General features: G+C 56.2%; 1 protein-coding gene across 4 annotated transcripts in view; it reads left to right on the top strand.

The window, feature by feature from the left end:
- The window catches only part of ZNF76 (zinc finger protein 76), a 33,459-nt gene extending 20,669 nt beyond the window's left edge, over positions 1–12,790 (top strand). The window contains exons 3-14 of one of the 4 annotated variants that reach the window (XM_028120659.2): positions 2,596–2,676; positions 2,788–2,865; positions 3,932–4,131; positions 7,084–7,200; positions 7,523–7,598; positions 8,149–8,274; positions 8,378–8,557; positions 9,362–9,595; positions 9,690–9,853; positions 10,552–10,716; positions 11,255–11,368; positions 11,909–12,790. In XM_028120659.2, coding sequence (XP_027976460.1) covers positions 2,596–2,676; positions 2,788–2,865; positions 3,932–4,131; positions 7,084–7,200; positions 7,523–7,598; positions 8,149–8,274; positions 8,378–8,557; positions 9,362–9,595; positions 9,690–9,853; positions 10,552–10,716; positions 11,255–11,368; positions 11,909–12,013 — 1,640 coding nt within the window. In that variant the 3' untranslated portion in view covers positions 12,014–12,790. Of the gene's footprint in view, positions 1–266; positions 2,677–2,787; positions 2,866–3,931; positions 4,132–7,083; positions 7,201–7,522; positions 7,599–8,148; positions 8,275–8,377; positions 8,558–9,361; positions 9,596–9,689; positions 9,854–10,551; positions 10,741–11,254; positions 11,369–11,908 lie in introns of those variants that run through there. The other 3 variants (XM_028120656.2, XM_028120661.2, XM_028120660.2) reach the window with 3 other exon arrangements.
- Positions 12,791–12,793: the final 3 nt, after the last annotated feature.

Raw genomic sequence — 12,793 nt, 5'->3', positions numbered from 1 at the left:
GTGGGTGAATAAAAAGCAAGTGGCCACGCTTGGCCTGAGAAAGCCACCCTCTTCTCTTATGTCTTCCCCTTTTATGTGTGGGTCTCCTTGCCTCGCCCACCTCCCCGTTCCTGTCTCTGTCACGTCGCTGTTCTCTGGCTCCTGCATGGCGCTGCAGCGTGTGCACACACAGACTCACACACAACCGATTTCACACTTCTGAGGGGAAAGCTGGCCTTCGGGAACCAGGACCACACTCCCCCTGGCGAGCTCCTCTGCAGCTCTTGACCAGGGCACTTTCGTCCTTGTCAGCGGCCAGCTCTCTCTGGGGCCAGCTTAGGCAGCAGGCAGCCCTAACAGTTTATGAGCTTTGTCTATCATCAGGGTAAGCGTAAAACATGTTCTTCAAGCCCAGCACTTCTGAGAGTGGAAGAGTGTGCTGTGAATAAAAATGCACTGGGACCTTTCGGGGCAAACGGGAACATACAGCCCCCTCTCCATCATGGGACATGAGGGCCGTGTCAGTCCGCTGACGTCCCCACCCGGCCCTCCGCATTGTCGTCTCTGGTGTGCGAGGTGATTCTAGGTTGAAATCTTGTCCCAAGTAACTCTTCTCAACCTATGGTCTCGTGCCTCGAAGCAATAGCCGCTGTGCTAGCAGAAGTCTGCCCCTGCTCTTGGAACCCCAAGTGCGGTGCCCTGGCCGCGGCAGATAAGGCGTTAAATGCAGGGAAGCCCGTGGCTTGCTGATGGGAGGCGGTAAGGGGGTCCCGCTCCCTCCTCTGACTGCCTTTCTCCTACTTACCTCTGTCTACCTCACCTGGTTTCGCCTGGGTTGTCGAACTGTGGGCTCCTGACCCGAGAAGACTCGGTGTGGAGGCGAGTTTGAGGATTCTTCTGAGGGGAAGATAGCAGAGTTAGGCCGGAAGCAGCTGCCTGGTCTTTTCCCCCCATCATAAGAGTTCAAATTCCTAAACCCGAAACTCATGAAGAAAGGAGTAAGCAAACCACTTGTCACGAGCTCTTCCCTCTCCCTTCTTACTTTTCTCGCTTCGTTCCCTCTCATCCCCTGGGAAACTCATTGGACATGAGGAGAGGCCTGTCGAATCCTAATTCTACAAAGATTGTTTTTTTAAATTTATTTATTTGTCATAGAGAGAGAGCACAAGCAGGGTGAGTGGCAGAGGGAGAAACAGGCTTCCCGCTGAGGAGGGAGCCCGATGCAGGACTCGATCTCAGGACCCCAGGATCATGACCTGAGCCGAAGGCAGACGATTAACCGACTCAGCCACCCAGGCGTCCCTGTCTAATCCTAATTCTAAACCAAAGAGCCTGTTGCTCTTAGAAGTGCTTCCCAGTGAGCCCCCTCCCCCGCCACCATCTCTAAAGATAAATAAATAAATGAAATCTTAAAAAAAAAAAAGTGCTTCCCAGTAAGGATCTGAGGTAAAGGAAGGGTAATATCTCAGGAACTCTGGAGTCTTGTTACGTTTTATACTGCTTGCTTGTTGCCTTGGGTGAGTCATCTTTTAATTAGAAAATTGAAATGAAAATGTCAGGTGAATGAAGGAGACAGTCCCCACAGCAGCAGTGGAACAAGGCCTAGAAGAGACACAATAGCGCAGCAGTTGCGTTCACATTAGCTCCCTGTTGCTTTCTTTTCTCTTCTAAAATGCAGATCAGGCTTATGATGATAAGAGCTAAGGCTTGGGGCGCCTGGGGGCGCACAGTCGGTTGGGCATCTGACTCTTGGTTTTGGCTCAGGTCGTCATTTCAGGGTTGTGGGATCAAGCCCCACTTTGGGCTCCACGCTCAGACAGAAGTCTGCTAAAGTTTCTCTCTCTCCCTCTCTCTCAGCCTCTCCCTGCCGCTCGCTCTCTCTCCAAATAATTAAAAAAAAAAAAAAAGCTAAGGCTTTTTGAGGGCTGACTACCCACACTCCTGGCATTGTTTTATATTCGTTAATTCATTTAACCTTCACAGCAACCCAGTGACAAAGACACAGTTTTTAATCCTCTTTTTAAGAGGAGGAACCTGAGGCATAGAGAGGTTAAATAAACTGCTGAGAACACACAGCTAGTAAGAGGTAGAGCTGAAATTCAAACCCAGGATGCCTGGACAGTTCCAGAGCCACTTGCTTTTAACCACTGAGCTATCCTGCCTTAGAAGGTCTGGTTCTGGGTGTACTGCACAGTGGGAGACAAGGAATGTATTTCGATTTGTTAGTTCAGTTAGAGTGCTGATTTTTGACCCACTGAGGTCTTTCCAGGTTTCAGGGCATTCTTTGTTCTCTATTTAGATCAGTCTAGGCAGCTTACCGTTAGGCTGGAAGTCCCTACTTTACTGGGCATGTATGGAATAATAAATGAAGTTGCTCCCCCTTGAGTAGAGGAAGGGAATCTGTTGGGGGCTGTCGGGTTCCTCATGGTGGGATGTCTTCACACCCAGTAGCATTGAGGCCCAGGCCCAGAGAGGCAGGGAGCAGGGGACATGGAGCATGTCACCTGTGCTTAGACATGCAAACTGTGCCTCAAACAGGCCTCTTCGAGAAGCAGGCAGGTGTCCCTTGGCCCTCTTCCGGGCCTGCCCTGCTTCTCCCCATTTCCACCTTCACAGGAGAGAAGCTGCTTGAAGGGCAAGTGATCCAGCTCGAGGACGGGACCACTGCATACATTCACCAAGTGACGGTGCAGAAAGGTGAGAGCACCCCAAGACACCCCAGCCTCATGGAGTCCAGGCAGCTCCCACCGAGGGAGGGGTGGGATGGCATCGAGCTCCAGAGAAAGGCAAGCATTGCTCTCCCTACAGAGCCTCTCTCCTTTGAGGATGGACAGCCTATACAGCTGGAAGATGGCAGCATGGCCTACATACACCGCACACCCAAAGGTGGGGTCACGGTCCTCACGACTGGTGGGACGGAAGGGAGGCAGAACTGGCAGAGGTTGGGGCATAGCCATGGGAGCTGTAGCGCCCAAGCTTACCTGGATTATCAGGCTCGCCTCCCTTCCTCGGTGCCCACCATCAGAGCGGCAGTTCCTGCCTCCAGGAAACTGAGCCCCTGAGCTCAACAGCACGGGCCTTGATGGTGGCTTTGTCTCTACCACAGCTACAAAGTCTTAGGGCTTTAAATAGGACCCGAGGACGTCTAAGTCCTGAGGAACAACAGTTTATCCCTTCTACAAGTGGTTTCTTGTGCAGCTACTGCATGCCAGGCATTGCACTAGGTTTGGAGTGTACAAGCGGGGACGGAGGCAGGCATGGTCCCTGCTCTTCCAGAGGCCAGCGGGGGACAGGAGCGAGATGAACGGTCGCCGATGAACTCATCATCATGAGCGGAGATCCAGCACAGGGAGGGCTTCTCCTTGGAAGTGATGCTCAGGCTGAGAGCTGAAGGGTAGACTCAGCTGGAAGAAGAGGGACGGCAGGGAACAGCAGGAACAGCATGTGAGGCTCAGAGATGGGAGGAGGAAGAATGGCATATTGCAGGAAGTGCTATGAGCCAGAACGGGGCGGGGGGGGGTGGGACGGGACAAGATAGGTAGGTAAGAGAGGCAGGGGCCAGAGCCCTGGGGCTCGAGTCTCAAGGTTTGGTTGTTGGTCTTTATCCTGAGACCAGTGGGAAGCAGTGGAACCATCAGATAACATGATCTCCCATGTGTCCTGCAAAGATCCTTTTGGATGCTGTGCAGCCTGGAGGGAATTAAAGGGCTACCAGTTAGGAGGTCCTTGTGGTCATCTAAGGCCAATTCCCAGTCAGAGCTCTATAGGAGACCTTGTCCTCCGGAGAGCTGGCCCCAGAAGAAGGGCCAGCCAGGGTGAATCACCAAGGGGAGGGACCAGAAGATGCCGAAACCTTCCTTGGTATATGTAGCTCTCGTTACCTTAAAGCCAGGGTCCCTGCCGCATCCCTTGCCCTCGTGCGGCCTCGGGGCTAACTGCGTGTTCCCCACAGAGGGCTATGACCCCAGTGCCCTGGAAGCCGTCCAGCTGGAAGACGGTTCCACTGCCTACATTCACCACCCCGTGGCTGTGCCGCCAGACAGCGCCATCCTGGCCGTGCAGACAGAGGTGGGCTTGGAGGACCTGGCCGCGGAGGATGATGAGGGCTTCAGCGCAGACACAGTGGTGGCCCTGGAGCAGTATGCCAGCAAGGTGAGCTTGCGGAGCCTGACGCGGCCCGTCCGCTCCCTCGGCCCAGACCACCACCACTCTAGGGGACAAGGGCCGTCCTGTGCTCGGGCCTGGCCCGAGCTACTCCCCATCTTGCCCCTCCACCCCGGCTCCCCCGACGCATCTGTCCACAGCGTGCCTGACAGCGTGGCTGGGGCCACCGACAGCTGGTGACGCTCCCCCTAGTTTATGCCGTCTCGGCCAAGGGAAGGCAGCTTCAAAGAACGGTGACATCTGTACCGTGGTGACTTAGAGCCTGCTGCACTTGGGCTGTTGTTATAATAATCCTCTGTGCTGTCTGAGAAAGCCCTTGCCAGTGACTTTTATTAGTTTTCTGGGCCACCGAGGTCAGCCGGTCTCGTATTTATTTCTTCTCTGCAACTCATGTAGTCATTTGGGGGAATAACCTCAGTAGGCAGTGACGAGGGCAGATGCAGCAGAGCAGCTGGGCTTCTCGGGACATGGGGCCCGCACAGTAGCTCAGCTGCAAGAGGAAGATCAGGGCTCTCCCCCGTGTCAGGTGGCACGCTCTCTGCCGGAGTGGCGGTCCCGCCCACGGGGGACATGGGCACTGAGATCTGTGAGCATGCCATACCGGGAGGCCCCCTCCCTGGGGTGAACTGCAGGGCCTCAGGGTAGACGTGGCAGGGCTCCCTGGGGCACTAATGTTACCCAAAATTTGGGGACGGGGGGCTTGTTTTTATAATAAGACTATGTGGCAGTATCAGAGAAGAAGAGGAAACTCTCATGTCTTTCCAACATGAAGCACAAAACTTGATAGCAGACTGCTTTGGACTTTGCCCACTCCCTCCATTCCCTGCGGTGTATTTTAGAAGCCATATTTGCGACTTGCTGCTGTTAGGGAAAGACAACTGGGCTTTGGATCATGAGCCCTGAGGTCCGTGCTGATTCTGCCACCACCTAGTCTGACCTTGAGTGAGTCATTCTGCTCCCAGGCCTTAGCTCGTGCGTCTGAGAGGATGAGACAGGACTAGATGACCTCAGAGGTCACTTCCAACCCTCGATTCCCCCGAGAGCCAGTGAGGCAGGGGAATGAAATCCGAACACCTGAGTGGGTTAGCCCGCCAAGCAGGCCTGGCCACTTATGACACTGCCCCGCCATTCACCAGCTGTTTAAGTGTCTGTGGAATTTTGTCAGCTGCTTGACTCCCTGAACTGGAGCTGACTAGACAGACCTTGCCATGAATTTGGTCTCACCAATTCATTTCCTATGCCCCGTGCCTTCCAGACTTCTGTTTCAGGAGCTTTTTTTTTTTTTTTTAAGATTTTATTTATTTATTTGACAGAGAGAGCACAAGCAGGGGGAGTGGCAGGCAGAGGCAGAGGGAGAAGCAGGCTCCCCGCAAAGCAAGGGGAGCCCGATGTGGGACTCGATCCCAGGACCCTGGGATCATGACCGGAGCTGAAGGTAGTCGCTCAACCAACTGAGCCACCCAGGCACTCTCAGGAGCTTCTGGGAAGGCCAAAGTGTCCCAGAAACAAAGACTAAGGGACAGTCCCAACAGGACCCTGCTCAGGAAAGCGGAAGAGCAGTAAGGGCTCCCTGAAGCCCGGGGCAGGTGGGAAGTGGGTGGCTCCAGCAATGTTCCCAAGAGAGATGACAGGGTAGGGGGGGACTGGTCAGTCAGCTGGGTGCTGTGGTTAGAGCTGAAACTTCTGGTGAGCACCTGCAGGCCCCTGCCCTGGGTGTTTCTGTGGTTTGCTGCTTGTACCTCACCCTGGTAAACCCAGGTGAGCGTATCCCCACAGCAAGCCCCTTTGTTAATGCCCCTGCTAAGCATAGGTTTCCCACAAGGAGGGAGGGGTCTCCTCCCATAAGAGGATAACGGCGTCCAGAGCTGTGGCCTCCTAGGTGCGTGTGGTCAAAAGTGGGGGTTGCTAGTGGGGGCGCCTGGGTGGCTCAGTCGTTAAGCGTCTGCCTTCAGCTTAGGTCATGGCCCCAGGATCCTGGGATCGAGCCCCGCATTGGGCTCTCTGGCCAGGCCTGCTTGGCAGGCTAACCCACTCAGGTGTTCGGATTTCATTCCCCTGCCTCACTGGCTCTCGGGGGAATCGAGGGTTGGAAGTGACCTCTGAGGTCATCTAGTCCTGTCTCATCCTCTCAGAGGCATGAGCTAAGGCCTGGGAGCAGAATGACTCACTCAAGGTCAGACTAGAAGCCTGCTTTTCTCCCTCTCCCACTCCCCCTGCTTGTGTTTCCTTTCTCGCTGTGTCTGTCAAATAAATAAATAAAAATCTTTAAAAAAAAAAAAGTGGGGGTTGCTGGGGGGCTTGGCTGGCTCAGTCAGTGGAACGTGGGACTCTTGATCTTGGGGTTGTGGTTTCAAGTCCCATACTAGGTGTAGAGATTACTTAAAAATAAAATCTTAAGGAGTACCTGGGTGGCACAGTTGGTTGAGCGCCCGACTCTTGGTTTCGGCTCAGGTCGTGATCTCAGCGTCCTGAGATGGAGCCCCATGTTGGGCTCCACGCTCAGCACGGAGTCTGCTTAAGATTCTCTCTCCCTCTCCCCTCGCCCCCCACCGTGCTCCTTGCATGCTCTTCCCCCCCCGCCTCATAAATAAGTAAACAATTTTTTTAAAGTTTAAAAAAAAGTGGAGGTACTGGCTCTCAGCAGCCTGACCTAGCTGTCTGGGAGATGGCCTTTCTTCCATAGCTGTCACAGCCCCTGTGACACTGAGTCCTCCCTCTATCCGTGACAGGTGGGTGGGGGCTGCACATGCCAGCCCTGTTTCTCCTGCAGAGTGCTTCGGTGCCTGTTTCCTGTCTGTCTCGGTCTGTCTCCCCCGGTTGCCCTTCTCCCCCTGGCAGGTTTCACCCTGTGTGTTAGGTCTTAAGCTGCCTGTATTCCACCTCTTCTCTCTTGTCACTGAGGAGGATACAGATAGGAACCTCAAGATTTTTTTTCCTCAGGTCCTGCATGACAGCCAGGCTCCCCATAACGGCAAAGGACAGCAGGTTGGGGACAGGGCATTCCGCTGTGGCTACAAAGGCTGTGGGCGTCTCTACACCACTGCTCATCACTTAAAGGTAAGGTCGTCACGTGCACCTTTCAGCCTTACTGTTTTCCTCACGAGGCTGTAATTCTACCTTCCCGCTTTGACTAGAACCAGTCCCTGCCCTACTGACAGGAAGAGATGAGTGTACCAAAATGTCAGCCCAGGGCCTGTGACACACGTGAAGAGTGCAGGAAGGAAGAGAATCAGGGAGGGCCCTCTGGAGGAGGTGGCTTCTCAGCTAAAGAGGCAGGATAAAGGAGGTGGCCAGTGCTGGTACTCTGAGCCCTAAAGACAACCGAAGAGGCCCTCCATACCCCGGTCCCTCTGAGTCCTGTGGTTGCTTGTCCTCACAGGTGCATGAAAGAGCTCATACGGGTGACCGTCCGTACAGGTGTGATTTCCCCAGCTGCGGAAAGGCCTTTGCCACAGGTAACCTACCTAGAAGAAGACTAAAGATGGACTGCTTCCAACTGAGGGCAGAGAGTTCTAGATTCACTTTGGGAATTTCCTGCCTTCCCGGAGAAACTGCTGTCCGAGCGCTCTGACTTGCAGGGCGCCATCTCTGGAGGAAACCCTGTTACGGAAGTGGGGGCAGCATAATCCAGACTCGCAAAGGGAGCTGGGGGCTTGGTAGAGAGGCCCCGCCTCCTGCATCAGCTGTGGGGTATTTGGGCCATTGCGTCTCTCTCGGCTCCATTTCCCTTCGGAAACCTCTAGCCATGGCTCTCAGACTCATGTTCTGGAATGGCACCGGCCGCCCCTGGAGAGGGGAGGAGAGCAGTGTGGGCTTTTCCAGCCCCTCTGACCTGCCCGGGCTGGGTAGGGATAAAGGCAGACACAGGTTTCTTGTGCCTGAGGAGCTGTGGAGCCTCACAGAGCCCACCCGAAGATGGAGAGCCTCTGAATTAGGATAATGAGGCAGTGGGGGATGAGATTCCCCGGAGTGCTCTTCTCATCCCTCCCTCCCACCTGCGGACAGGATACGGGCTGAAGAGCCATGTGCGCACCCACACCGGTGAAAAGCCATATAAGTGCCCAGAGGAGCTGTGCAGCAAGGCCTTCAAGACCTCAGGAGACCTGCAGAAGCACGTCCGGACCCACACCGGTAGGCTGGGCCCTGCCCCGTTCATGCTGCGACCTGGAGCTCCTTACTCTGGCATGACCCCCCTTTCCTGAACCAGCCCACCCCACACACCCCATCTCCACAGGTGAGCGCCCGTTCCGGTGCCCCTTCGAGGGCTGCGGCCGCTCCTTCACTACATCTAATATCCGCAAGGTACACGTGCGCACCCACACAGGCGAGCGGCCCTACACCTGCCCCGAGCCCCACTGTGGCCGCGGCTTCACCAGCGCCACCAACTACAAGAATCACGTGCGCATCCACACAGGTGGGCCAGCCGGCATGCGAGAAGCACCCCTTCTGAGGCCCCAGCCCTCTCGACCCTAGGCTTCTGACCTGAGACACGTTCTCGACTCCGAGCCCCGAGCCCTTCTGCTGGCCATTGCAGGCTGGCCTGTGGGCGGGGAGAGGGGGCTCTGTGGTTCCGGCCAGAACCTCTGTCTCACTTGCAGCGAGCGGTCCCTCCCTTGCCAGTGAGGTCCCGTCCGACAGGTCCCGCTGGCCCTCTCAAGCTCCCTGCCACCTCCTTACACCCACCCTGAATTTTCCCCTTCCAGCCGAGCTCCCGGGAAAAGGCCAGGGTCAGGCGTGATGGGGGGAAAAGAGTGAAGTGTCACCCTTAGCTCCTCACCTCCTCCACAGCCCGTATGACTGCTGTGTATCCTCGCCCTCCCCAGTGTCATATCCCTCATCCAGCCTTCTGTGTCCTCTCTCGGCATATGTGTCCCTTCCCTCCCCCGTCACCCCCGCTATGTCAGTCATCCCTCTCTGTCTCCTGCCTCTCCTGTTCACAACAGTCACCTTTACGAGCCCGCCCCCGTGTCCTCCCAACCAGTCCCTTCACTCGCCCCAGCCTTCCCTCCAGGCTCAGCTGTCCCACACTCCTGCCCCCTCTGTTCTGTTGGCCGTCACCCCCAGCTGTGTCTGTTGAGAGTCCCAGGTCTCAGTCCCTCTCCCTCCCCCCCCAACCCCCCAGGTCTCCCTTCACCAATCCCCGTCTCCCGCCCCCGGCCCCTTAGTTTTCCCCTTGCCAGCCCCAGTTCCCGCCCCCCTCACAGCCCAGTGTCCCCAGGGGAGAAGCCATACGTTTGCACGGTCCCAGGCTGCGGGAAGCGCTTCACTGAGTACTCGAGCCTGTACAAGCACCATGTGGTGCACACGCACTGCAAGCCGTACACCTGCAGTGCGTGCGGCAAGACCTACCGGCAGACCTCCACTCTGGCCATGCACAAGCGCAGCGCCCACGGCGAGCTGGAGGCCACGGAGGAGAGCGAGCAGGCCCTGTACGAGCAGCAGCAGCTCGACGGTGAGGGCTACGGGCAGGAGGTGAGAGCGGGGCCGGGCCAGGCCTCCCCGTGGCCCGCCAGTGGCAGGTGTCAGCTCGGGCTCTCCTCTCCCAGCTGCCTGCGCCACCGGGGAGAGCCCGCCGCCCAAACGCCCCCGTGTTGCCTACCTCTCCGAGGTGAAGGAAGAGGGCGATGACATCCCAGCCCAAGTGACCATGGTGACCGAGGAGGACGGGGCGCCCCGGGTGGCTCTGATCACTCAGGATGGCGCCCAGCAGGTACAGGCCCCCTGGAGGGGGGCGGCGGGTGGGCCGCTGTGGCTGGTCCCCTCTGTCACTCTCTCTGGGGACTCCCAAAGTTCTGATAGCCCCACCCCCTACCCAGGTTCTCCTCTTAGCCTCATGGAGCTCAGACAGCTGAGGCTGAGGGTCCCGAATCCTGTCAGCCAGCCCCTCCTCCTCATGCTTCCACCTCAGCCTCTGGAACTTCTAGAGCACAGTTAGTAGCTTCCCTCTTTACATGGAGGCTGACGGTCCTATCGTATGAGTGAGACATTCGGCTGTCCTCAAGAGAGGCGTGTTGTGGGGGCCAGAGCATGGTGGGGGTCTGGAGGCCCGGGGTTTCTAGCTAGCAGTATGATAAGACCCTTATCAGCACCCACTGTCGAGTGCACCTCTGTCTTTTGGAGTTGACATGAGGATGAAATTGGGTCGAGACCCCGAACTGCATGGAACAGAGCCCCGAGGCAAAGTGATGGTAAATAGGAGTGATCAGCGGAATTCTTCTAGTGTTTCCTTTGGGCAAACAAAGACCCGTTTTTCTTGCTTGTCCCTGTCCCCCTCCCCCTCTGTGACATGAAGCAAATCTTCTAGCTTCTCCAGAAGCTAACCTTGTCTGCGAGCACAGGTACCTCCACCCAGGGGCTTTCAGACAACCTGCCAGTGCGCTCCCAGCTCATCTTCCTTCCTGTTGGCAGGTTAGCCTGTCCGCGGAAGACCTGCAGGCCCTGGGGAGTGCTATCAGCATGGTGACCCAGCACAGCAGCACCACCCTCACCATACCCAGTGAGGACGATGACCTGGCCACATCTGGCACACATACGGTCACCATGGTCAGCGCTGATGGCACCCAGACGCAGCCCGTATGACCAGGCGGTTTGCTTGGGGTTTCTTGTTCTCTTGTACTTCCTTTTTGTGGGGTGGGTGTCAACGTGCAGGCTGACCTCGGCCAGCCTTCTTACAGGGACCAAGATTCCCCCCACAAAAAAAGGGTCCGTCTTCCCCACGGCTCCTCTGCTCCATCAGCCATTCTCTGGAAAAGCGTTTCACTGGGGGTCAAGAGACAGTGTCTAAATCTTGATCTACCTCTCACTTGCTTTGCTGCCACAGGCAGGTCACTTTTCCACGGACTTCAGTCCATTTTCAAATGGGATTAAATGACCTCTGCGCCTTTTACAGTTCTGACCTCTGTGAATCCAAATCCCTAAATTAAGTTGGCTCTTAGAAAAATGCCACCTCACCAAGCTCCGAGCCCCATGCTAATTAGTCTGCCCTATAATGGTGTTATCCATCCCCTTATGGCTTGTTCCCAGACACCTTGCTTGAAGGGATTTTTATTTGGCTCGGCGGGAGGGAGAGTCACGTAGGTGGGTTGGAAAATCTCATTCTTTTATATTTCAGGTTACAATCATTACCTCTGGGGCTGTGGTGGCCGACGACTCAAGTGTAGCATCCCTTCATCACCAACAGGTGGCACTGTTGGCCACAGCCAACGGCACACACATTGCCGTGCAGGTGGGTGGAGGTCCCCGAGCCTGAAAAAGGAAGGAATAAGGAGGGGAGAGGGAGGAGACCGAGATCTTGAAAAGAAGGCCACTCAGCCCGAAAAAGAGCTCATTTCACCTATATCCACAGAGCTGTCTCAGGCGCTTTCTTGACGGAAACAGTGCTGAAGCCCCTTCCGGCCTTCAGAATAATTTCGATGGCAACATATCTGGTGGTCTAAACCCTTTGTCTCTTTGTATCTCCATTTCTTCATCAGCAAAATAAGTGGGCTCAAGTAGATGATTACTGAGGTCCCCTCCAGCCAGTCCTCCCCTTCTGTGAACAAGCCCCTCTCCCTGACCCTGGACCATTCTGGGGCTCCCTGGCCACGGCCAGCTTACTGGGACTCTATCAGCGAAGCTGCCGTTCGTGGGGGCCCCGCTAAGTGCTCAGTATGTGGCACTGGGCGAATGGAGGGGATTCAGAACAGTAGGCCACGTACTCGCTAGCACTAGAATCTGGTGGGGAGTGTCTCACTCTCTCCTTGCTTCTCTGCCCCCTTCTCCGCAGCTGGAGGAACAGCAGACCTTAGAGGAGGCCATCAGCGTGGCCACCGCTGCCATGCAGCAAGGGGCCGTGACCCTGGAGGCCACAGAGGCAGAGAATGGCTGCTGAGTCCCAGGGGGCTGGATTCCACACCACGTTGGAGGAGGTGCCATGCCACACAGGCGTCCCTGCCTCCAAGGGCCGGGGCTGTGGCCGACACTTGGCAGGTGGCCACAGAGGTCTCCAGGGAGAGACGGCGGCAGGAAAACAGCCTAACTGAAGGGGACGACGGGGGCCCTGCCCCAGAGGAGGGCTGCACAGCTGGACTCGGAGGAGTGTGCCATCCTCAGGAGCTAAAGAGGACAAGCTGATCACCAGGCTGTACTGGGGCGTCCCCTCCTCAGAATCAGCTGGGTGCCCACTCTCCTCCCTCCAGAGAACACGCTTCCTACCCTCAGTCCACTCCCCCGCTCAGATGGCGATTGGGACTGCTGTGGGGGGACTGGTCCTCTGTTCTGACTGGTCACTGCCCACCAGTGGACGGGGCCGACCGCTCTTCAGCCCAGTAGGAGTAGGGCAGATCCAGCCCCGCTCCTCCCAGCAATAACCACCTCCCTGGAAGCCTGCCATGGTGCCTGGCCACTTGGCAGCAGGGTTTCCTGCCACCATGGTCAGAACCGCTCAGGGGCCTGTGGCTGGAGAAAAGGTGCCCAGCCCCACCCACCCCCAGCCGCCCCCTCTCCTCTCTGTGGCAGAGAAGCAGTGAGTGGCCTTGTACATACTGGGGACTGGGTTTAATTTGTTTTTGTTTGTTTTTTTAAATTCCATTTTGATAATTTTTTTTCTTGCTCTGGTTGGTGGTGGCAAATGGGTGAATGAGTATTTAATAAAAGTTCCAAGTTTCCACCT

This window comes from Eumetopias jubatus, unplaced genomic scaffold, assembly GCF_037043125.1.
Source record: "Eumetopias jubatus isolate StellerSeaLion01/CBP00866 unplaced genomic scaffold, mEumJub1_p1.0 scaffold_6, whole genome shotgun sequence".
Lineage (NCBI taxonomy): Eukaryota > Metazoa > Chordata > Mammalia > Carnivora > Otariidae > Eumetopias > Eumetopias jubatus.
This window is presented reverse-complemented; position numbering and strand designations above follow the sequence as displayed.